This window comes from Rhodamnia argentea, chromosome 10 (assembly GCF_020921035.1).
Source record: "Rhodamnia argentea isolate NSW1041297 chromosome 10, ASM2092103v1, whole genome shotgun sequence".
Classification (NCBI taxonomy): Eukaryota; Viridiplantae; Streptophyta; class Magnoliopsida; order Myrtales; family Myrtaceae; genus Rhodamnia; species Rhodamnia argentea.
This window is the reverse complement of record NC_063159.1, coordinates 17,129,147-17,155,295: the sequence shown is the minus strand read 5'-3', so window position 1 is coordinate 17,155,295 and position 26,149 is coordinate 17,129,147. Positions and strand designations below refer to the sequence as shown.

General features: G+C 40.7%; 3 protein-coding genes across 3 annotated transcripts; 2 read left to right on the top strand and 1 right to left on the bottom strand.

Moving 5' to 3' along the window:
* Nucleotides 1-266: 266 nt before the first annotated feature.
* Nucleotides 267-2,231, bottom strand: LOC115732720 (phospholipase A1-IIdelta). Its single transcript, XM_030663403.2, has 2 exons — nt 1,846-2,231; nt 267-1,620 (listed from the first exon to the last, which is right to left on the bottom strand). Exons 1-2 carry the CDS (start codon nt 2,167-2,169, stop codon nt 580-582), a joined length of 1,365 nt encoding a protein of 454 aa, XP_030519263.1. The 5' UTR covers nt 2,170-2,231; the 3' UTR covers nt 267-579.
* Nucleotides 2,232-11,169: 8,938 nt separating this feature from the next.
* Nucleotides 11,170-14,319, top strand: LOC115732327 (UV-stimulated scaffold protein A homolog). Its single transcript, XM_030662965.2, has 2 exons — nt 11,170-11,589; nt 12,163-14,319. The coding sequence occupies exons 1-2, from the start codon at nt 11,413-11,415 to the stop codon at nt 13,921-13,923; spliced, it is 1,938 nt and encodes a 645-aa protein (XP_030518825.1). The 5' UTR covers nt 11,170-11,412; the 3' UTR covers nt 13,924-14,319.
* A 4,533-nt stretch (nt 14,320-18,852) lies between these two features.
* LOC115731335 (shaggy-related protein kinase eta) lies at nt 18,853-25,000 on the top strand. Its single transcript, XM_030661993.2, has 12 exons — nt 18,853-19,053; nt 20,508-20,600; nt 20,886-20,945; nt 21,021-21,293; nt 21,419-21,493; nt 21,574-21,630; nt 21,994-22,134; nt 22,331-22,381; nt 22,457-22,552; nt 23,005-23,088; nt 23,330-23,431; nt 24,520-25,000. Exons 1-12 carry the CDS (start codon nt 18,931-18,933, stop codon nt 24,619-24,621), a joined length of 1,257 nt encoding a protein of 418 aa, XP_030517853.1. The 5' UTR covers nt 18,853-18,930; the 3' UTR covers nt 24,622-25,000.
* The last annotated feature ends 1,149 nt before the right edge of the window (nt 25,001-26,149 follow it).

Here is a 26,149-nt window from a genome sequence, read left to right as displayed (position 1 = left end):
CGTCTTTAACGTTACCGGCCCACACTTGAAATTCGGACAAGTGGTCGAGGATGCCCGTTCCACATGTCGCATCACCGTAATACCATAATTGTTCATTATTATGTGTATACTACACAATTTTTGGTCCCACTATCATAGCCTGGACATGTGCTATATAAACTAGTATATTATGGATACAAAGACATGTGCCAAAAGACAATCCCTTCGATCTCTGTATCGGAGCCGAGACAATGTTCACCAAATGTGCCTTGTACGTCAACTCCTTTCAAGAGATCCTTCATCTTGTAAGTTAAAATTTCAACAAGGTCTAGCAAACTAATCAAACCTTGCACATGAAGCGGTCGCATCATCCCACGGAGACGGAGAACCGTCCTTAACTAAATAAAAAACGACAAGTCCCGTAGATCTCTCCTGCACAGCAAAATCACCAGTTTAATCCACACCCAAACAGACACACGACACATCAAGAGGAGTGAATGTCCGGAGGACAAGGACACCAGCGACATGGACGGTGAACAACTTTTCAAGACATGGAAGGAATTAAATAACAATCCCGGACCCACGGCCGCCGGCAGCCGGTCAATACTCGGGGACGGGCAGGTCCTTGTCGGCCAGCGACCCCATCACCCACTCGCCGTCCTCGTCCAACACCATTCCCTTGTTCTTCTCCACCCACCACGATGGGGGCACCAAGCACTCGTCCTTCAACATGTCGCACGACTTGTTGACTAAGGCCAAGCTCCTTTTCACCTTGAGCTCGAACTCCCCGTCCTTGCCGTTCCAGCCCGCCACTATGTGCAGCATCGCCTGCAGGTTGTGCCAGTCGCTCGGGTTCTTCGAGTCCTTCAGGCACGGCGACTTCCTCGTGTCGATCTCGAGCTCGATCCCCGTGTCCACGTACCCCAGGAGCTTGCTCGGGTAGTGGGGGATGAGGTCTATGGTGTTCCTCACGTGCAGGAACTTGAGATTCGGGTAATTCTTGCACCGCTCGGCAAACGCCTTGTTCCCAACCTGGGGCAACCCGAAGACGAAGGCCGAGACAGGGATGTCCCGGACCCCATTCTCGACGATGTCGAATGCGGCCAAGATGGACAGGCTTGCGCCGAGGCTGTGGCCAGTGAAGGTGACGCTCAGATTTTCGCCCCGGTACTTTTCTCGCAGCTCGTTGATCTTGGTCAAGAGCTGCGTCCTCGCGCTCAGCTTGGTGAAGGGCGACCTCGGGTCGTCGGTCGTGTAGATGGTGTACCAACCCAGCATGACTTTCGGGACTTCGTTGTCGTCACGGTCGTCGTCTTTCTCGTCGTCATCGCTGCTGCTAGAGTTGTACTTGGCCTCCTCTTCCCCGAGCTCATGTCTGCCGCCGTCGTTGTTCGTGCTGAGGAGCGCCTCGATGGACTTGCGCTTCGCACCCATGACGTTGATCCACTCGTAGTTCCGTGTCGTGCCTCGCCACGCGACGTAGATTTCGCGGCGGCCCAGCTGCTTACTGACCTCGTCGGTGGTCACGGCGATGTAGCCGATCCAGTTGGACTCGCGGTCCCACGCTTCCCGCGACTGCGAGTGGAACAGGAAGTTCTCCTTGCTGCTGATCCGCGCCGTTCCATAGAGGAAGGACACGACCTGCTCTTTGCGGAACGCAATACTATTCCATTACTGCCAAATACTGGACTAGACTCTGATTCATAATCAGACCGATCAACAATCCAACATAACATCCGACGAATCGAAAGCTTAAGACCATAAAAGAGGTAATCGAATTCGTGAAATCACAATTTCGTCGTAATCCTCGTGCCAAATCACATCCAGCATTTGTAATTAGGAAATTTCGGTATGAAATTGCTGTACCTCGTAATCGGATCCGTTCTCCATCATGACCTTCTGGAACAAGTTGGCCTTGCCGTAGCGGCTGCAGCCGCAGTACTTGGAGTTCTGGTCGTTGATGAAGGTGTCGTAGGTGACCTGTATGAAGTCGCCGCAGCGGAGGATCAGCCTCCGGAGCCCCAGGTCGAGCGGCGCCAGCAGGCCCTCCCAGTCGTGGCTCCCCAGCAGCTCCGCCCACGTCGGCGGGTCTCGCTCCCCGGCCTCCGCCATGGTGGTCATTCCGGCCTTCTGCTGGTGCTCGTGGTGATGGTCGCGGTGGTGGTGGAGAAGGCTCTTAAGGTGGTGCATTGTAAGTGGCGGGGGGAGTAATGCCAAGGGAAAGTGATGGAGATTTAGGTCGGGATTAGATTGGAATTGGACGGACAACGAATGGCAGCGAACCCTGTGGTGCTCCCCTCTTTATTGCGCCGGGGACGACCCCACCAAGGGGCAAAACAGGAATTTGGCATCTCGGTCAAACCTGCGGCAACGTCTCGTTGGGTTAATGGGACTCTGCTTAGGAAGCCAACGGGACACTGCTTGGGATGCTTCCGTTCCGCTAACTCGGTCGTCCGCCGTTGGACGGCGTTTGGGTCTCGTCGTCAGGATCGAGGTGTTTTTTTTTTTTTTTTAGGTCGGCAAGGATGGAAATGTTGACAGCTTGGTTTTCCTTTAGTGTAGGAAAAGGGAAGACCCTTCTCGAATGCTCGTATTCACTATTCCTCCGCTTTCAGGTTTTTTTTTTTTTCCACTTTTGTGGCTGCTGAGCTGCATTTTCCTTTCGGGTTCGATGGTTGTCCCACGTGAATTGGGATTTCTTTCCTTTTTTTTTTTCTATTCTCGTTTTATGCATATGATCCAACCTCATAATGTTTTATTTGCCGACATCTGCACAAGCGAGGTCGCGCGATCCAACGCGCTCGGAGCGGCAATGCTCGTTCTTTCCTTCGGATTAGCCTCGTTTGGGCTTCGGGCACGTCGGTATAGCATACGGGTTGTGCGGGGTGGTCAATGCCCGATTATTCCATTACAGGAAATAATAATATAAATGAGTCCATGAATTTTGATCAAATGTATAAGGTGGCTCATGCATTTTTAATTTGTTCAAAGTCGTATATGAATTTTTTTATACATATATAATTTAGTTTTTGAATTCAAGTTCAAGGGCGATATTAAACTTTTTCATATAATTCGAAGACTAAATTGAACATACACAAAATATTCATTTACGATATTGAACAATTTAAAATTTCGAAGACGACATTGCATATTGAGTTAAAATTCAATAACCATATTAAACATATTAAAATTTTATGGACCATATTGCGCATCGAGCTAAAGTTTATAAGTTATTTGTGTCATTTTCCTTTCCATAATAGACGTCAACCTATTACGAACCCGAGTTCGTCTCTTATGCTTTTTAGAGGTCATCGATTCTCGATCCGATCCAGTTCCCGTCAAGAACAGGGAATCGGACCTTGTTGATGCCTCAAGATGCAGTTGGAGACAAATATCAGGAGGGTCGAAAGCCGCTGATTGAGTTCAACAACTTACTTGCCAACGATGCTGGTTCAAATTTTGTCAATTACATGCTCTGTGGCTCTCTGCAAACAGATTATGTCTACCAAAGACAACCTATAGTTTGATTTGATCAACAATCGAAATATAAACAGATGTCGGCAGATGAATTGTCTCCCAACCTATTAATGCATTTGAAGTTGTTCTCTTTTAGCATAGATTTAGACCATTTAGTATTGTATTTTTTAAAATAAAACAAAATGATCGGTGCGGACGAGCAGTCCATCGGTCCGGTTCCCTCCTGGAATAGGAAATTGGACCACTCGATCGCCGGTTCCAATTTTAAAAACCGAGAATCTATGTAGCACCGACACGACATGACACATCGACACTTGATTTCTCAAAAAATAGAAAATTTCAACACCCCGAGACACGTTGTATATTAAATGTATATTTTTATATTTATCATGTGTATGATTTTATAAATAAGTAAAGAATAAAAAGAGCACTAGAATGAATTTACACTGAAAATAACGATTCACTATTTATTAATATCAATATTTCGAATTTTAAAACACCAACTGCATTTCGAGTAGACATTTAAGTGTTGTCCTGCCGAAAATAATGTGATTCGACGGTCAAGATCTGTCGGCCTCTGGTTGGCAATTTCCACGGTGGGATTGGGATTCAATGCTCTGTTTCTTCTCCCTTCTGTCTTCCCCAGATGATGTTTTTCCACGTGACTTGAATTCGGAAAGAGGGAGGCAAGAGAGTGGGAAAGAGATTGTACCGTGCTTCGTTCACACGCGAGCCCACCCCAATCTCATCCGTCGACAGGGTAATGGGACCCACGCCATCTCCCGGTCGAGATTCGTTGGGCTCGCGTGAATCCTATTCACGGAAGTGTTGCTCGGAAAGTGGGCAACTAGTGAGGACATAAGGAGGGATGGGAAAAGTGCGGAGGAAAGGCGCGTGCGCGGGCGTGTGCGAGGACCGAAGTGGACGGGAAGAGTGTTCAACAACTGACACGTTACGGCAGTTTTCTTTTTCTCCCAACAGCCGAAGTCCTCCTTCGTCGTCCTCGCCAGACCAGAAAGCCCTGTCTTCTTCGCTCTTTGGCTTCTCTCAGAAACCCTAAGCGCGGTCTCTCTCTCTCTCAAGAAGAAGAAGTCTAGGCAAATAACCACACTCTACCTCGACGATGGATCAGGATCTGCCCGTTTGCTCCGCCCCGTACCAGGTCAAGGTAACATCTGACCTATTTGCTCTATCCAACATTTCCCATTCTTCCCTTCGTCTCCCTTTTTCAATCCAATCCCCAGGTTCCGTCCGCCCACCCTGACCATCACCTCAACGGGTACCGACCCACCTCAACGGGTACCGACCCATTGCTTCACATTACAAAGAGGAGAGGTGGCGACGAGAGATAGACAGAAGGTCGGTGACGTTTTTGCTCAAATAGTGTCCGTTTTGTTGACTGCATGTCGAAGTTCGGACACGCATTGACTGCGTGTCCGAGCGTGTCGGGACATGTCCGGCGCGTGTCGGACACGCAAAAAATTGCTGTGGGTAGCCCGAGAACCGTACAGAAGCTTTCTCGAAACTGGATCAAACCCACTAGTTCGGTCCGTCCTAGCAGTTTCCGATCTGATCGATTCATTATCCTCGGGCCTAATGCTTTGGGTGATGTGGGTGCTTTTTCTCCCCCAGCTGCGTTTATGGTCAACCTAATCCAAGTTCGCTTTGGTTGGTCCAAGGGTCTGTTTTGTTTGGCATAAGATGTAATAATTCGTTAAAATGTGGGGGCGTCAATGCAATTCATGATAAATAAAACAATATATATATTCGTCCTGACTGAGTGCATAAAAAATCTGTAACTAGATTTGGCATTAGATTGCGGTGGCTGAGGGAGCCAACAGGGCCCTAAAGAAATTACTTGGGTGTAATCGAAGCAAGTCGAATCTGACCCGACACGAATGATCGAGTATAGATTTAACTTTAGGTTCCCAAGAAACTTATTTAGATTCGAGCTCAACTAGATATGTTTCTCCATGAGTTCAAGATCAACTTTTCATATAGTATTACCCGGGGTGCAATAGAGCCTATTCTCGTGTAATGCATATGATCCATCCTCACAATATTTTCCTTTCCAATATCTACAACAGTGAGGTCGAGCGATCGAATGAGCTTGAAGTAGTGGTGCTCATTCTTCCCTTCCGATTGATCGTGTTTGGACTTCTAGCGGGTCGGTAGAGCGTGCAGGTAGGCTCCGGGTGGTGATTAATCGATTGCCTCTCCATGATTTACACCCGATCATTCCAGAATAGTATAATGATATAACGATCCTTTAACTTTGATCCAATGTGAAAAGTGATCCATGTATTTTTTATTTGCTCAATGTGCTCTCTAAACTTTTCGTACATATTCAATTTAGTCCCTAAATCATATAAAAATGTTCAATATTATCCTTCAAATAACTAAATTGAATATGTACCAAAAGTATAATATTAAACAATTTAGAAGTTCAAGTACGACATTGCACATTGAGGTAAAGTTTAAAAATCATATTAAATAAATTGAAAATTCAGGTATCAAATTACATATTGAGCTAAAAATTCAAAAACTATTTAAGTCAATTTTCTTTTTACAGTAGATGTCATCGTATTACGAACTCGAGCTCGAGTTCGTATCTTATGCTTTTGGTGACGTGGGTCGCTCTTTTTCCCCGGCTGCGTTTTTGATCAACCTAATCCAACCTCGCTTCGGTTGGGTCAACGGTCAATTCTGTTCGGTGTAAGATGTAAGAATTCATTAAAAATGTTGGGGCGCCTATGCAATTCATAGTAAATTAAAAAAATATTCGTCATGCCTGAGTGAATAAAAAATCCTGTTGCTAGATTTGGCGTTAGGTAGCGGTAGTTGAGGCGGAGGCAATAGGGCCCAAAACAAATTACTTCAAGACAAATTACCCGGGTGTAATCAATCTAGTCGAATCGTCACTCGATTGACTCGAATGTGTAGGGCTCGGATTTGAATATGAGCTTAAATTGAGATAAGTTTTTCACGAACCTCAAGTTGAATCTAGTGGCGAATGCGTAGGGCTTGGATTTGAGTCCGAGCTCAAATCTAGATAAATTTTTCATGAACCTCAAATCGAATCTAGCGGCTGATGAGTCGTGCACGTGATTCGCCAGACATTAGCTTAACCTTGACTGGATAAGTTTTTACTGAGTTCGAGCTCGACTTTATTGGTCGGTGATCTCTATAAGTTTATTGACTTTTTTTTTTAGGTATCATCATGTTTGTGACTTCACCTACTCTAATCTAATGTTTGTAAATTAGCAAGTTGGGATTATCTTACTATCATTTGTCTGGATGTCTTATTAACCTGTCGTATCTACTAACTCTTGCATGACATTATAAGTGACGTGGTGAAAGAAGTTGTAAAATAAAAGTTGGTGAAACATAAGTATAGTTGTTCATTAGAGTTAAAAGAATTTAGAAACTTACACACAAAAACCACATAAACGTTGAAAACCAACTCAAATAAGAGTTGTAATGCAAAACTAGTTTAGTAACTCGATTGGGAAAAAAAAGTTGATAATTGCTCTAGTTAAGATTTTTGAATTCTCCATTTGGTTGGTCAATTCAAAAAGTAGGTAAGCAAGACAATTGAAAGTGGGAAACTTTTATGAAAACATAAGATGGACAATTGTAAGCAACTCGAACGAGAGTCGATAACTAAAGTTAGTTGTTAGTTTAATTGGGAAAAATTATATGTCGCACAAATAATGATTGATAATTTGAAATGAAAGCCATTAAATTTAAAGATAAATAAAATAATACGCAAATCTTTTTTTTTTTTGCCAGACTTAAGAGAAGCTAATATTTAAAAATGACTAAATGAACATTATTAACTAACTCAAGTAAGAGTTAATAATGCAGATTTTGTTGATATTGGTAAGTAACTCAAATAAGAATTGACAATCTATAAACGGTAAAAATAAGTTATTAATCTCATAAGAATGTTTGCGCACTACCGAGAAGTTACCGATATAGTAAAATTTAAAGCTATTCTTTCCTAAATTATTTTAGCATACATTTATTTAGGAAAGCTTGGAGTTTAAACTTTCAAAGCGGCATTTTGTACGTCCAACTTACAAAATATTTTATTTGGTATGCAAAATTATTGACGTTAAACGTTAATAATGAAAAGGAGAATAAATGCCCACTTATAAAATCACCTTATCCAGATGGATGTGATTTTATTACTTCTTATCCTTAATTTAGTGTAGAGAATGGCAACCTTTCTTCAATGCCTTGCTTTCATCCTCTTTCCCCCTTCGTTTTCCCTCTTTCGTGGCTGCTGAGCTGCATTTCCTTTCGGGTTCAGTGGTTGTCCCGTGTGAATTGAGATTCCTCCCTTTTTTTACCTTTCCTTTCGGGGCATTTGCTTTGTTTAATCCACGCATATTCTTGTTTAATGCATGTAGTCCGTTTCGCACGATCGAATGAGATTGAAGAAGGGTGCTTGTTCTTCTCTTTGGATTAACTGGATCTAGACTTCTAGCACGTTGGCAGAGCGTGCTAGTAGGCTCCGGGTGGTGTTTAACCGATGAACTTCCCGCGGCAACAACCCGGACATTCGATAATGGATGAGGACCTGGTACGAATCCGAGTTCATCTTTATTCTTTTGGCGAGAGCGATCTTGTCAATCTCTCCAATTTAAATCCTATTTCAGAAAGCTAGGGGTGGTGATTTGGTCTTTCTTTTTGGGGAGACATCAATGTTTGTGGGTGCTTTTTTTCGCCGGCTGCATTGTGGGTCAACCTAATCCAACTTCACTTTTGTTGGGTGAAGGGTCTGCTTTGTTTGGTGCAAGATGTAATAATTCATTAACTATGCGGGGGCATCAACGCAATCCATGGTAAATAAAAAGAAACATTCGTCGTTCCTGAGGGCATAAAAATATGTTGCTACATTAGGCATTTGGTTGCAGAAGTGTAGTTGAATCAAGTCGAGGCCGACCGGAATCGAATTTGAGTCTGAGCTCGAATCTAAACGAGCTTCTAATGAATCTTGAGTTGAATCTAGTGGTTGATGAGTCTTGCACGTGATTCCCAGCACTAGTTTGAGCTTGACTAGGTAAGTTTTTCATGATTTCAAGCTTTGACTTTATTGGTCGTTAATTTCTACAAGTCTAAACTTGAGCTAAGCTCGGACTCGGGTCTGAGCTTGAACTTGAATTTCGAAAATACTCTTCAGTTCATAAAATTAACACCTTGCAGTTCAATTTATTGTAGATAAGCGAATTAGGGCAAATCCATATCTTTAGCCGCTACGTTACGTTACGTCCATAATTTGTTCCTGCTTTATTCTGGATACCTCCTAGTGTTGTTATGTTATAATAGCTCCATCATTTTAATGCTACGTCGTCCATGAATTTTTTTTTTTTTGGGTGCCGGTAAATGTATTTGTGACGTTACCTACTCTATTCTAGAGTTTTTAAATTAGCAATTTGCATACTATCTTGCCAACTTTTGTTTGTCTAACTTACGAACTTTTCGAATTTACTTACTATTATATATGTAAAGTGGTGTCGTGAAGAAAGTTAAAAGATAAAAGTTGGTAAAACATAAGAAAATATTTATTTTTATTTGAGATGAGAGAATTAAGGAACTTATAAACAAAAACCAAATAAAATTTTTAAACCAACTCAAATAAAAGTTGAAATGCAAAACTAGTTCGCAACTTGAATGGGAAAAAAAGTTGGTAATCGCTCTAGTTAAGATTGTTAAATTCTCCAAATGGTTGGTAAATTCAAAAGGTAGGTAAGCAAGACAATCGAAAGTGAAAAATTAATAGAATGGTAAAAAAGTCCACGAAAAAAAGAGAGAGAAATGGTTGGAAACAACTCGAATGAGATTCGGCAATCAAAATTAGTAAGTGGTTTAATTGGGAAAAGTTATAAGTCACACAAATAATGATAGTGTATTTAAAGATAAATAAAATATAAGTGAAGCTTTTTTTGTCTGACATAAGAAGTCGATATTTAAAAATAACTAAGTAAACATTATTAACTAATTCAAATAGGATTTGGTAACACACAATTAGTTGGTTATTGAATCAGAAAAAAGTTGATTTTGTCACTCTAACTGAGGTTGTTAATTTCTAAAAAGAGTAGGTAAATTCAAGAAGTTGACAGATAATCAAATAAATGTGGCAATTCAATAGAATAGTAAGTAAATTTAAGAAAAAATAAATAAATATTCGTAATAAGTAATTTAACGCGAGTTGGTGACAAAAAAACTAGTTGACAAGTTGTCTAAATGCAAGTTGAATTTCATATAAGTGGCATTGGTAGGAAATGTGAATGAATGTTTGTACATGACAAAGGAAGTCATTCTTTGGTAGAAGGGAAAAAATCACCAAAAACCCTTAACTATGTCAACTGTGACACATTTACTCTAAACTTTTTTTTGTGACATCAAAAACCCCAAACTTTTACTCATGCGACACATTTACCCTAAACTTTTTCTTATGACATCGAAAACCCTAAACTTGTACCCGCATGACATATTTACCCCAAAATATTTTTTTGTGATATCAAAAATCTTAAACTTTTATCTATGTGACACATTTACCTCAAAATTTGGGATAAATGTGTCACATGACTATGAGTTTGGAGTTTTTAGTGTCACAATAAAAAGTTTGGGGTAAATGTGTCACACGAGCACAAGTTTGGGGTAAATGTGTTACATGCATACAAATTTAGGGCTTTTTGTGTCACAAAGAAAAGTTTGGGGTAAATGTGTCACAACGAACATAGTTTAGGGTTTTTGGTGGCTTTTTCCCTTGCTAGAAATATATATTGGTAACTAACTCCAATAAGAGTTGGTATCACAAAACTAGTTAATAATTTAATTAGAAAGAAGTTGGTGAGTCACTCCAATAAAGATTAGTACATTCATCTGAAAGTTGGTATATTTAAGTTATTGTAAGAAAGGCAAATAACAGTCGGTAAAAAGACGATGAAAGTTGACAATTTATAAATTGTGAAAACGAGTTATTAATCTAGTGAAGATGTTGGCAAATTATCGACAAGGTACTGATATAATAAGATTCAAACTATTCTTTTTCATATTATTTTGGGTTAATACTACGAAAAGCCCCAAAACCGATACATCCGTGACAAATTCACTAAAAACTATTTTTTTGACTACAAAAATCCCCAAACCGGTACACTTATGGCAAATTTACCCTAGACCGATACATATGTAACAAATTTACCTTCCGTTAGTTTTACTTAAATTTAAACGTCAAATTGCTGAGTTGGATGACACGTAGCAATTCACGGGTATACCATTTTGAGATTTTTACCTTGTATTTGTTACCAATGTATCAATTTTAGATTTTTCGTGATATTAATCCAATTTAACGGATGGTGAATTTATCACGAGTGTATCGGTTTGGGGTTTTTCATGGTCTAAAAAATTAGTTTAGGGTAAATTTATCACAAGTGTACTGATTCGGGATTTTTGGTGGAAAAAAAATACTTGGGGATAAATTTGTCACAACTATATAAGTTTGAGGTTTTTCGTGATAAAAAAAGTAATTTGAGGTAAATTTATAATTAATGTACCAGCCTGGAACTTTTCATGGTATTAACCCTATTTCTTACCCTTATTTACGAATCAAAAGTGAAATTTATGAGAAGTATAATAATGCAACACGAGAGATTTCAAATGTTTATGAAGATTGTGTTTTTCTAACGAAGCAAACCGACCTTCGTGTTTGTCTCCGTGTCTTGACTTATCCGCGGTAGCCTCCGCCTTCGATCCGAAGCATTTGCAATTTCGAAAGACTGCTCTGCAAATTCAAGCTCGCATCCCGCATGGTGTCCCCTTTTCCCTAATCGCAGTTCTTCGACTTCAACGTATGAGGTCGTGATCAGCTCAGGTTCGATCGGAATTGGCCTTTGCCAGTCCCTCGTTTGGTAGAAATCGAGGCACCAGTCGACCGATTCTGGGACGATGGAAGAGGAGGAAGGCAGGGTGAGGCAGTTGATCGAGAAGGCGACCAACACGACCGCCTCGGAGGTCGACCCTCGCCTCCTCAAGGCCATCAAGTCCGTCGTCCGGTACTCCGATTCGGAGCTACGGATCGCCGCGCAAACCCTCATGTCCCTCATGAAGCGAAACCACTCTCAGGTTCGCGAGATATCGCCAATTGGCTTCGATTTCAATTTCGATTTCGATACTAATGCTGTGCTGCGTTTTGTGGCTGTGCGGGATAGTGATAGGATAAGGCGACGTAAGTAGGGGTTTTCGGCGTATTACTTGCCGGTTTGGGAATTCAATCAGTTGTTTCCTTTCGGCAAAAAGAATACTGGCTGGTTCCTGGTTTAGTGGAAGTCCTTGAGATATGGTTGGTGTCCGTAATTGCCTGGAGAGTTTCAATATGGCAATAAGGAAGGTTGATATCCTGGTTAGTACGTGGTTTCCGGTCTTAATCATCAAAAAGTGTTGGACTGTTTAATGGTTGATTATGTTAAATTTATTTCGGTGCTTGGGACTAAAGTGTTTATAGTCACGTTGTGGGGTTACAGTGCACATTGTGGGATCAATTTGAAAGTATATGTGATGCGACAGAACTTTTGTGTGCATAATGCTTCTTTGATGGCACACTCAATCAAGTTGGTTTATTGGGGGTCGTTTTTTCTTCTTTTTAGTCTTAGATTTATGTCTTCTGTCGATTGTGTTCTCATGTTTGATATTTCTCAGGTGCGGTACATGTCGCTGCTTATAATTGATGAGCTCTTTATGCGATCAAAGCTGTTCAGAACCCTTATCGTCGAGAACTTGGATCAGTTGTTAAGCTTCAGCATGGGCTTCCGGAAGAATATGCCGCTACCAGCACCTCCAGCAGTCGCATCTCGACTGCATTCCAAGGCCATTGAGTTTTTGGAGAAGTGGAATGCTTCTTTTGGTGTTCATTACAGACAGCTTAGATTAGGATTTGATTACTGCAAAAACAACCTTAGATTGCAGTTCCCTGATATACAGGGAAGTGCAGCTAGGATTCAACAGGAGAGAAGGGAAAGGGAGATTAGAACTCAAGAAATTTTACACAAAAAATTCGAAACTCTCAAGGAAAGTTTTCCCTTGATAAAGGAAGAAATACAAGCCACGGTGAATGAGATTGGAGAATGTCTGGATATAGTTAGTACTAAGGAGGAGCCAGTGCCACTTGTCCCCCTTGATGATGAAGATGGTGATGAGTTTCGTTCTCGTGAAATCCTGCAGCTACGTCTTGCGTCATTGAAAGAAGCAGAAAAGGTTCATGAGGATGTGGATAACAAAGTTTTGTTTGATGCGTTGAGGGAGCTTTACAGACTTCTAGTGACAAGGCATTTAGTTTCTGTACAAGAATGGATCACTGTTGTTGTTAGAGTTGACGTGACAGATAACAGGCTGAGAGATTCGACTTTGAAGGAGTTAATCAACATTCAAAATCAGATTCAGTTAGTAAAGAGGAAATGCGAAGAACTAGTTTCTGCTTTACCAACTACTGCAAAGCATGACCTAGAAGAGGAAGAAGATATCTGGGAAGAGGGAAAGATTGAACCAAGTGATAATGGGTCTTTAACAACACTGAGGAACCAATATGAAAATCCATCTGTTCCATCAACAAGGGGGTTGAAAAGCATGACTGCTGGATGCAGTATTGGAGAATCTGGTGGCAGTAAGGCCTCCAATGAATCAGATGGTGAAACAAATACTTCGAGGACTAAGCTCTTGTTAGAAGCTCCAGTGATGAGATGGGGCCCTTACTTGAACAACTGGGGTTCGAATAGTGGTGTTCTGGCTAATCAGAGGGGATTGGATCTGGAAAGCCATTGGGGTCGGGTAGACTATGATGCTGTTATTCCAGCAGAAAAAATTGCAGAGTTCAATGTTCAGGCAACTGTCTACAAAGAAGAGCAAGTAAATATTAAACCATGCCATGCTCCTTTAAGCAGAGGGGGCCTGTGTCAGAGAAGAGATTTAAAAGTTTGCCCCTTCCATGGACCCATTATTCCTCGCGATGGTGCTGGTCATCCACTCGACCAGAATGTCTCTGCAGATGGTAGAACTTGTGGTGCGGAGACTCATGTAGTGAAGGAGTTGGCAAAACAAGCTGTGAAGAATGTCAGGACTCGAGATAGAGAAGAAATAGAGAAGAGAATAAATGACAAGCAATCATTGAAACGTGCCAAGCTAGCTAAAGTTCGTGAACACAATGAATCAGTTCTTCGTGAAGCTGCATTGTCTTCCACTTCAAGGTCTGCAGCTATTGCGGAAGACATTGACAGTACTGGTACTGATAAACCATCATCCAGAAATAAGAAAGAAACACTCGCGGCCATGCTGCGCAAAAAAGTAACGACGAAAGATAGATTGTCTCAGAGACTTCTGAATGCCCGGGCAACAGATGCAACAGTCAGGCAACTGAGGTCAGATGAAGGTTCATGTTACAGAGAGGCTTTCCCAAACCAGTGGTAGATGAATGTTTTTCCCTTAACAAGTTTGCTTCACAGGAAGTGTGTGGCTACAGTAGTGACTTTCATTGTATAGATGAAGACCGTAAACTTCGCATGTCTATAGTACAGCTTGTAGGCATATCAGAGATGATTGCTTCTCATATTTCTTTCAGTTTAGCTGAGAATTAGGAATTAGACTCAAGGAACAATTCTTTGCTTAACTCTTGTATTCTTGACACTCAGGAAATATCAATAAGAAAATAGATTGTACGTTCCCCTTAACATGGTCTTTGTTTATCGAGCGATTGAATTATGACATGTACGGTTGGGAATACTGTTAGTGGACTCTTGCATTCACATGTTAATAACCATGCATCTCATATGTAGCAGTGCACATGTTCACTATGCAGTCTGAAATATTCTTGTTTTCATTGTACTTGGCCAAACTCACATTTTCGTGGTGCAAACTATGATTATGTCATACCATTGCAGTGCTTGTGTTGGGATGGTTTCTTTGCTAACTAGACCAGGAAAATGGTACCTCAATCGTGCATATCATTGTTGGAGAAGGAAAGTAAGATTTTTTTCTTCATAGCAGAGTCTGTTTGATATCTCCTTGACGAACATAGAGAAATTGTTAAGCTCTCATAGATAATGACTGTCATTTCTGCATCCATCACCGTGAAAGAAACCGTCCTCTGCTCCCTCCTGCAAAATAAAAACAGCTTATGGATGCAGCAGTACCACATGATAGCTCTTCGATGCGGCCGGATTTAATTGTAACTCCCACATGGGGAAAAAGTGAAAAGAATCTTAATCTCTTAGATTTTGATACCTCTGTACCACTGCTGGAGCAAAAGAATTCATTTATCTTTCTAGGTAATTACTTTAAGAAATGGACGATTTGATGATTTGAACCCTGATCAATGAAGTAGTTCACTTGTGCTGGAACTCGGAGGTAAGATGTAGGATTCCTCAACGCAGGCAAACCATGGGGATGGTTGAAACACTTCATGTGCTACAGGTGAAGGATAGGACAGGACAGGAAGGCTGACTGAATTTCATGTTCTCGAGGATTGGATAGAACGGGATAGGAAGTGCTTGACGAGAGACTGTCTCATCCTGTGGAAGAAGATTAGTCATTCTGTTACATGGCACTGTCTTCGCTAACAGACACCGAAAGCAGGAGAGCAACCCAAAGAGAAGTTTGTAAGAATCAGATATCTACTCCTCACCTTTTTTGCCTCACTGAGGATGAGATATCATTCGCATAAGAGAAGTAATGTGTGTCGCTCCATACCCAAAGGGGCAGAGAACCTGTGGCTTTGACATGAGACTGATTAACTATATGGTCACAGGTCCTAAGATAGGATGCTGATCCGTTCTCTCCTTCTCAAGCAGGAATTTCTCTGGTCCATTTCAATTATGCCCTTCCGAAATTTGACTGGAACAAATCTGTAAAAGCCTGCACATGAGCCGGTCGATTCTCGAATTGTGTGTGTATCCTCCGCAGTTAGTTTTGATGGGGGTGATCTTTTGGCCTTTTTTGGTTTTTGCCGGAGCTGTTGATCCTTAATCCTTGCATTTTTAGGAGTAATAATTCGCTTTCGCGCTTCTCGTGATTTAACTGGGAATCTTTGTTTCCTATTGAGCAAGTGCATCAAAGAATGATTTTGTTGGGTTTGTGGATGCTGCATTAACGCATAGATCTTCCTTAACCTACTTTGTCGTTGGGCCAAAATCACCTTTAACCTACTTAACTCTTATTATATTTCTCCCGGAGCCCTCAGCACACTTACTTTGGTCTAGTTGCCATGCTTCTCTTGAAACAATGCTGATGATGCTTATCCTTTTCAATCACAAGAATTCTCTCTTTCCCTTCCTTTTCTGGGTTTGGGGGAAAAAAAAGGGTGGGTACGAACCAGAAATGGCCAAACTAGGACTGTGCACAAGAGGACAAAACACAGTAATTCCATAAGAAAATGCATGGATTTGGACCCACCACTCTCACTGATAGGCTCCAAGAACTCCATTTAGACTTTTGCAAGCTCTGTTCATGCAACTCCAGAGTTTCAGTTGCTCTGCATGGTGAGACGAACTTCTTTTTCTTCTTTTTTCCCTGTTCTTGAGTCAGGTATGAAGGGCCAATTTCGCTTTTGGTCCACTAGATTTCTGTACTTTGACCTTCAATTTTCCTTCCAGGGGGGATAAGACTGATCGCTGGGGCAAGCCGGCCCACGCAATGAGGACCAGAAGCTCTCAATAGCTCAACAGGTCGATTTCTTTAAAGAGAAAAACTGCGTCGGCCACAGGGGCAGCCTTATCATTCATGCCCCCCCTGAAGATAGAAACCTGATGTAATTTCAGGACATGGGTTTATACTTTTGTGATTAGCAAAAATTGAAAATTTATTGTCTATCCTCTTTGTGGATAATGATCAGAGCATCGACCTCAATGATGGTACTTGGTAGGACCAAGATTGCAAAGTTACTCCGAGGTCAACTTCTATCATGGCTCAAGAATGATCCAAGAAGAAATTTGCTTTCAAAGTGGGGTCTATGCGGAGGGTCACTGCCATCAATTGGCCACAAAAGGAAAAAAAGGATCCTTCCTTACATTTAGTGGGGTTTAAGGCAAGAGAACTTGGACTTCTTTTGCTGAGATTGGGTTCATTCAATTCATATCACCTACTTTTGGGGGAAAACAAAATTCAGAGGAGGGACATGAAATTAAGAGTTTGGTCAAGGAAAACTCCTTCTTATTGGTTCGAAAAGAGAAGAGGCTTTTATTAGTTCGATCGAAGACACGAAACCATAAAGATAATTCAATTGAGCATAAGAAATTTTAACTTCGGCGTGTCTTCACAAGACCATAGGATACTTGTCCGAATTTTAGATAAACCGACTGATAAATAAATTTAGTGGAATTTCCGACTTGATTCTCATGTAATTCGACGATTCGAACGATCCGTTGATCGTTGGATCTAGCCTATACAAGTATGTCCTCACAAAATACTGCGAATGAGAACTACTTTATGCGTTTCTATATTCCACGCCATCACCTATGTCGTCTTCAGTTAAAGACGGCGCAATAAGGGGCTTTGTGCGATTTCAGGATAGCATAGCGATGCCCTTGTCTCCCTCTCTGAATGTGCAATCAAGATCACCATTCCACAGAAAGACCCCAAACTCACCAGTCTGATTCCACAAGATGGGGGTGTGGGATGCTGTCCCAAAGTTGGGTAGGCCTCAGTCCAAGTTGGAAGACACCATTGTTTTGAAAGTTGAAAGCTGAAAGCTAAAAGCTGAAAGTAATTCCTTGTCACTCCCACCCCCCCTAGATTCCACTCCCTCTTTGTCTTGTCTAAAAAGTTCATATGAGATTGATTTTAAGCACGCGAACCTTCGGTTTCACGATGATATTTCATCATGAGATTCTCAGGTAGACAATGCAATTTAGGATGGAGGTTGTTGTCGGTTCCACATGGATTGACTCCAACTCGTTCAAATTGGTCATGGAGATCGCTGAGATTGATGGTGGAACTTCAGAGAGTGCCCAACAAGCACCTGAATAAGGGGGCACCGTGGTACGATCACTACAATAGATTTGGACTGTTCTTATGTAATAACTCTTGCGAGTCTTGATTTCGGCTGAGATTGGAACGTGGACTTTTGTAGGTTGCAAAAGAGTTGGGAGAAAATTACCGAAAAAATTCTCAACCTGTTACAATTGTGGCAATTCGGTTTTTATTATTTTTATTTTTTATCAATTTAGTCAATCCGGCCAACTTTAATCGATCAACTTCGCCGTTGCTGGTTGAGCTAGGCTTCAACGGCCCTCGCTCCGGTCAACTGGAGGAAGAAGAAGAAGAAAAAAACAATAAAAAAATAAAAAAATTAAAAATAAATAAAAATTTCGAAAATATATTGTCAAAAATTTTCATGTTTGCATCAGCCAATAAAATTTGGCTTGATGGACTGAATTGACAAAAATGTAAAAGGTTTAGGAGGCAAAAAAAAAAAAAAGATTTAGGACTAAATTTACACAATCGCAATAGGTTTATGAATTTTTTTTTTTTTTTGCAATATTACCAAAAGGCTAGGTAAGCAAATTTTCACATGGTAATGTGTTAAGGGTCATTTTGGGTTTTACTTGTCCTTCTAGTCGACTCACCTTCTCCTCCCGCGCCTTCGCCTCCGTCTCCTCATCCTTGTTTTAGTTACGTAACTTACTATTGATGTGTCCGCAATTAACACAAGAGAAAAAGAAAAGGATATCTATCAACCGGTTATATAACCATCGGGCGACAGAGAAACAATGCGCATCGGAAGCTTTTTCAATAACGAGCAAGTCACTCAACATGTTCAAATTTCTTTGTATTAGTTCGGTTACTATCGCATGCTCGAGACACGTCGGTTCCATGTAGAGAGGAAGGAAATCGGCACTTTTACGTAAACATATAGGGAAAGTTTATCATAATCACTATAGGGGAATACTCCATAGTTATCGCTCAATTTTCAAAATTCGTCGATATGCTTTGTCATTTTTTTTTTCCAGAGCCCTGCGAAAATTCGCTAACAAGACTCTTATATATTATTATTTATTCTGCTTTACAAAAATTATAAAATAAAAAAAAAATGTTTAATTTTTTTTTTTTTAAGGACATGTTATTGTTTTCGGGCCCATTTACATTTTTTATGCGCTCATTTTGAGTGGCATGAGGTTCCATGTGGACGATGAGTTTACATTTCCCGACAGGTAGATAAGAAAGATTACAACCTCCGACCCCCAAAAAAAAAAAAATGGAAATAATAATAATAATAATAATTTTGATTAATTAAAATTAATCAAAATGATTGGAGCGTTGTCGTCACTCTCTTAAAACTTTGGCGTGGGTCTAAGTTTCTAACCCTCTCTTTCTCTCTCTCACTCACTCACTCACCCGTATTCCTCATCGAGACAGAAGAGAGAGAAAATCTGATTAGAGAGAGAGAGAGAGAGAGAGTGGGTGTCTGTGCGTTGTTCTCACATGGCTTCCCTGCCCTTGGGGCCGCACCACCTCCACCACCAACATCAACCACCGCCACCTCAGGCGGAGAACGACCCTCTGAAGCTCGCCTCACGGCAACATGATCCAATGGACACCGATAAGGTCTCTCTTCTCATCTCATCTCTCTCTCTCTCTCTCTCGCGCTCTCTCGTTGGGCACGCGGTTCAGCTTATAGTGACTGGTTGTGTGCGGCGGTTTCTGAGGTCATGATCTTGGACGAATCAGCTCAGAGCCTTGGCTTGCTGCTCAAATTTTGAGTGATCTTCGCGTTTATAGGGTTTTGGTCCTCTTCGCCGGAGATCTGAGCTCGCTTGTCTGGGACTTTCTGAAACTTCACTGTGGGCGGTGGTTCAGTCTGTGTGCGTTCTAGGTCTCTCGACGTCTCGTCTTCTTAATGTGTTCATTCGTGGACCTTGGTCTTCATGATGAAGATCCGATCTGCCGGTCCAGCCTGCTTTTTTGGGCGCATTCAGTTTTCTTTAGCTCTTGGGAAAACGTAAGGGGAAGTTAAAATGATTTAGAGTTCTTTCCTAGGTCGTGTTTGGTTGTGATTGAGAGATGAAGAAAAGGAATAAAAAGGATGACCATGAGCAAAATTAGTTGGTGGAAGCTCTGTTCAGCTGAGTTCTCATTTTCTCACTTGCTAGGTGCTATGGACTTGGCAATCTCAATTTTTGCAGATGTGAATGTTTTCACTTCACTAGCATTTTTGGTGTCCAGAATTAGGGTTTGGCAGAAGTGATTTATTCTTGTAACCTCTTTTTCAAAATTCTGTACATACTTAAATCTGCTTAAGATTCCCTAACGTTGACTCAATTTATTTTTCTGCCATTTGTCTTGAGGAACGTCAGAGAATTCCCACTTTTGATCTCAATTAACTTATTAAAGGTTATCATGTGACCGGCTTTTGTTTTCTGTTTTGTTCTCAGGGTGCTTTCTTTTCATTGCTTTGGCTTAAAGATTAGCTTGATTCAGTCTTTTTGTGTGTAGTTTGAGGTGTCAGGAGATATTACTATACAAAATTGCTTCTTGAACTCTTAAATTTGAAATCTTCTAACTCATTTTACTCAGCCTCACCCCTGCAACTCCTTGTCATTCCAGTTTTTCTTACCCCATGGCGGTAGATTTGTTGTTGCTACCGATAAAGAGAAAAGAGTCTCATGCAAATTGGTTTTGGTCTTTGAATGAGCTTGTCGTTTTTTGTTTGAATGTAAGTGATCCTTCATTGAATGTCAACTCAAAATCGGGCGAGATTATGGAAACTCGTTGACTCAGATGATGATATAATATCTTTTCATGCTTTCTGCAGAACACGTGTTGCTTACATGTATTCATGTCCTCCGTGCACTTGTTCTTTTGTACATTGATGGATCTGTTAGAATCTATAATGCTAGTGTTATGACTGCTGAAGATTGACGCTGTACTAAAGTCAAAATTCAGTGAGACTGACTTTGTTCATAATAACTGCTTCACCAGCGTAATTTTAGTCCGTTACTCGAATTTATTGGGAGTCTTCAAATTTCTTTTTTAACCCTGCATGCCATTTCTCACTACAGGAAGCGTCACCCGCTATTATTGAGAATAACGATGCCGTCACTGGTCAGATTATTTCAACCACAATCGGTGGGAAAAATGGTGAACCCAAGCAGGTAACAATAGCTGTATTTTCCATAACACTGGATGTATCTAGATGTAGTCTTTGCATTCTTCTTGCCATTGAAGTAAGCTACAGCTATCTTAAAGAGGCATTGAGTTTCATGTCCTATTAAAGCTGAGTAAAATGCAGTCCAACTAATATTTCATGGTTTGCCTCTGAGAGGTCGTACCTACTTACTCAAGAAGATTCACATCAGAGTTGGGATTTGTTTCAATTAGTCGTCAAGTATCATGTTGTCCTCCAAAACTGATGTGTCATCCTTCAATGCTTCTTGTAGACCATCAGCTATAAGGCAGAACGTGTTGTTGGCACTGGATCTTTCGGAGTAGTTTTCCAGGTACATTGTTGGGTTCCTTAAATCAAATACCAACTTGTTGTTTCAACCTTACTGATATGCTATCACTCTTCTCAGGCAAAGTGCTTGGAAAATGGAGAAATGGTTGCCATAAAGAAGGTTTTGCAGGATAGACGCTATAAAAATCGAGAGCTGCAGTTAATGCGTTTAATGGATCACCCAAATGTCGTTTCATTGAAACATTGCTTCTTTTCTACTACTAGTAGGGATGAGTTGTTTCTGAATTTGGTCATGGAGTACGTGCCCGATAATATGTATCGGGTTCTGAAGCATTACAGCAGTATGAACCAGAGGATGCCGCTTCTTTATGTGAAACTCTATACATATCAAGTATGGACTGTTGTCTCTTTTTTTTTTTTTGGGTAAATTTGGAAATTAGGGACTGTTTTTCCTTGTTTGGCATAAATTTGAAATCTTTCCTTTTTCAGTGATATTTAACAGAAACTTCTTGACAGATATTTCGAGGGCTAGCGTACATTCATAATGTTCCAGGAGTTTGTCACAGGGATGTGAAGCCACAAAACCTTCTGGTATGCTGCAGCATAAGCTTTCTCATCTTTCGAAAAACTATAGTATTTGTCGGGACATCATTGTTATTGATACCTTGCAGGTTGATACTGTGACCCACCAAGTCAAGCTTTGTGATTTTGGGAGTGCAAAAGTTCTTGTAATTACTTTTCCTTTCTATTTTCTCTATTCTCGACTTATTCAGCTTTCTTGCATGAGCTTTTCTATACTTTTTTCACCCACTGGTCTTCTTGATCTCTATTGCATATCATATAGTTAGCAATAGTTCTTCAGTCTTACATGACAAGACGTGCATTTGGCTTTCCATTGAAAATGCATATTATCCATCGCTTTGGGATGCATTTTTCTTGTCTCGGGTCACCCCTTACAAGAATGGCATGTTATTCTAAAATTGCCTATTTACTGGTCAGTTTATTAACTTCAATAGGCAAACATTGATTGCAATAGTTACATTGAATCTTGCGGTTTATGCATCATTTTAAGAGTTTTAAGATTCCATCAGGTTAAGGGCGAAGCTAATATAGCATACATATGCTCTCGTTACTATCGGGCTCCGGAGCTTATATTTGGTGCAACAGAATACACCACATCAATTGACATTTGGTCAGCGGGTTGTGTTCTTGCCGAGCTTCTCCTTGGTCAGGTTAGTCATGTTTGGTGCAAAGTTATAAGTAATCTATGTCAGCTTCATATTTGCTGCTGAAAGTCACTGCTTGATTTTTATTTATTTAATTTTTTTGGGGGTGGGGTTTTGGCCTACTTGTCATTTTTGGGGATATATATATGTATTGTAACTTAACTGCTATTTATTTCTTTCTAAAACATCTTTTGTTTTGTAGCCATTATTTCCTGGAGAAAATGCGGTGGACCAACTTGTAGAGATTATCAAGGTGAGTCTCTCCATTAATACTGATTAGATAGTCTCTCTGGTGCTATTTGACCATATATTTGATGTAATGTTTCAGGTCCTCGGTACACCCACTCGAGAAGAAATTCGATGCATGAATCCAAACTACACAGACTTCAGATTTCCCCAAATCAAGGCTCATCCTTGGCACAAGGTTATTTTTCATTCCATATAAGTACCGTAAAAATGTTATTCTGTCAGCCTCTGATTTTGTGACATAATTTTGGTTCAAACAGTGTTGTCTAGAATGTCTTGCTAATTTTGGTGGTGACTGAGTTGCATCTATAGTCACGTATGCATTCTGTTTTGCTTTAGTCTATTTGGAGCTAATAAAGGGCGAAAGATGCCTTAGATGGCATCTGATGGTAGTAATGCTGTTGAAATGGGACATCATAATCCTCTACTGAAGGAAACACAGTTCCCCCCATTTGAAGATCAGATACTTAATGTTCATCCTTAAGATGACTGGTGATATTTTGCATGTGGGGTATTTTCTGATGTCTGAGATGGGGTGCCCTCTCTGCCTGGCTAGCATAGATTTAAATTTTTTGATAGTATCGGCGTTGTGGATTTTGTTTAATAAATATTCGTGATGTTTCCTTTTAGGTATTTAACAAGAGGATGCCTCCTGAAGCGATTGACCTTGCATCACGACTGCTTCAGTATTCACCAAGTCTTCGCTGTACTGCCGTAAGTGAACTTATTCTGATCTTTGTATTGGATATATTGCGACCATGGTCTGAGGACTCTCTGCATTAACAGAATGTAAATGTCCGACATATTAACTGCAAATCTATATTATGTTGTTTGTAGTGGTGTATTCTTCTTTCTGTCAGATGAACTGTCAATTTATGGTCTTAAATGTATTAATTGAAGTCTTTATCTCTTCTGTCACCATGTTATCACTGATTTCTCCTTGATTGCTCTGCAGCTGGAAGCATGTGCCCATCCTTTCTTTGATGAGTTGCGTGAGCCAAATACGCGGCTTCCTAATGGTCGCCCTTTGCCGCCTCTATTCAACTTTAAACAAGAAGTATGCAATCGGCCTTTTCTATTTTCTTAGTCTACATGAGATACATGGATACACAAAATCTTGGCTTTTCACAATTCCTGTTTATGAGAGTAAAGCTGCATTTCATTGCACTTTTTCTGTGCGGGGCCAATCATTGTTTTGGTCTCTCAAATTGGATGGAAATAGAGCTCCTCTCCCTCCTCATCTTCTTACTTTCTAAACAATCATCAATCACTGAAGCATCATGAACCATATGTTCTGTCAGCTGCTGCTTCACCAGAAGGGACAAAGAGGCAAATGGTTGCATTCATTTGTGAACTACTAATGACAAATTAAATGTGAATTGGGGTTAATAGAATTCTATGTACCTCCAAGAGTCACTGTTTGGGAGACCTATATCCGTGTATGAATTGGGACATCCACGATGCAATGTCCCAGAATCATGAGGCAGAATGTATATCTTAGATTTTCTCTGGGCATCCAATATCAATAGTCTCTATGCCTCTTCCATGATAAGTCATGTCATCATTTTTTTGCGGGCACTATCTGCTTGGCCTTGGTGGATTTATACCAGCTCAGTTACTGTTTTTGGCCTCTCATCCTGGTCTTTATATAGTCTTGACTGGTAACGAATATCAGGTTTGCTAAAATTTGAGCTGTTAGTGCATTTTCTCTAATGGGCTGATTTTCATATCATGGCTGTGCACTGAATATCATGTTGTGAAAACATCCATGTATATGCGACTGGTATTGGTTGGCCCTATTAATAGGTCCACGTTGCTCATACACAACTCATGACTACATGACATGCATGGTTTGCCAGCTAGTTCCCTTAAGTCAAAGGCCAATTTGATTTAAATGGCCTATTAACTGTCTTGGCTTTTGACCATAAAAAAAAAAAAATGTCTTGCCTGGTCCATAAAATTAGAATGAACTGTTGTGTTAGCTGCATTGCGTTTGTCTTGTTTGTGGTTCATATTTTGCGATTTAAGACTTTTTATATTACCATATTCAAATCATCTTTCAACACTGTTACCTCCTGTCGGCTAGTTGACAAACTTATTTTTTTTCTTTTGTGGAAACTAAGATTGATCTGAATGTGTCTACAGTTGGCTGGGGCTTCACCCGAATTGATTAACAGGCTGATACCAGAGCATGTGAGGAAGCAGAATATTCTCAATTTCCCTCATCCAGCTAACTCACAAGCGTAGAATGTGAAACAAGGAGTCGATCATCTAGTACTTGATGGAAGTGAACATAATCGAGGACCATCTATGTGTTCTGCTGTATCAGCCCTGCAATCAGCTTTTCTCGCCCTGCAAGACGTGGAACTGGTGATATCTCAGCTTTTAACATGGAAAGTGGTTGACCGTCTTCTCATGTCAATCTAGCAAAGAAAGATAGTATTTCTTTGGATGTACATCGTTTTGATCCTAAACTCTAGAAACCTTAGGAGTATAAAAATGTGACGCTATTTATGTCTAGTTATGTAGGGGCTTTCCAGACCCAAGAAGGAGTTTTAAGTAGCTCATTTCAGTTAGTATGGCTTCTTTTTTTAATATGACGAAGAAGAATATGGCGTTTGTTTCCTGCTTGTGACAGGGTACTGTCATTAACTACCGAGGGGCATCGAGATCTCGGTCCAAGTTTGTTTCATTGTCTTCTTTCTTGGATTTCGATGTCTCTTCTCTCTGTACATAGAGGATAGATCGCTGATCTATCCACCCCATCAAGAGCGGATTGTTAGCTGATAGATGCACCATTGCTATCCCTTCTGTAAAATTATATTTACAGGGAGGAGATTAATCACAGAGTGAAGCTGGAGATGAGTTGAATATAACCACTGGCGATGTTGCACAAGCTTTGGTGATTCTTGACTGATTGTCGACCTCGATTCAGTATCGATCTTGGAAACGGTGTTGCTCGAGGATGCAAGCTGAATATTGTTGGTCTCAATCTCAGATGGCCATTGCCAACATATATTGCTCGAGTTAGCCATTTGATTGTTTAAAATTAAAACATCAGAGTTTTAGTCGGACTTGATTTGATTGAAGCGTAGATTAAGGTCAATGGAGTTGCGGTCATATGTTTCGAGGGTATAAACCACACTCTCAGCATTTTAATTTAGATTTTCCCCCAAAAGGATAGAAAGTTCAGCATGTAAGGGTGCATGGTTACACTTCTGTTTCAGAAATTAATTTTTGGTCAGAAGTTGGTTTTTCTACTTCTATTCTAGAATTTGATTCATGATTAGATAAATTCGTTTGGTAACGATTGAAAAATTTTACTTTCGAAATATTATTAACACAAAATATTTTATGAAAAATTATTGTTGGCAGTTGAAAAATTTCTATTTCATTTTAAACTTTTAAATTTCTTTAAAAAATAGTTTTTATTATTAAAAAATATTATTTACTTGTTAAAATAAAAAAAATTAATATTTGTTTTTACTCCGGCGGTTGGAGATAACAACTTTGCGGTAGTTAACGGCTGGCGGTGGTGGACAATGGTGGTGGGTGGGGCGACGGTCGGTGGTTGGCGATTGGTGGCGGTCATGGGCGACGGCTGACGGAGGTCGGCGGCGGCGGTGGTTGGCTATTGGTGGTGGGTGGCGCTTGGCGCCGGGTCGCGGCTGGCGGGGGTCCGTGGTGGTTAGCGGTAAGGGTTGATCGGCAAGTGGTGGCGGTTGACAGAGGTCCGTGATGGGTGATGGTCGGTGGTGGTCGCGGCTTGCGATGG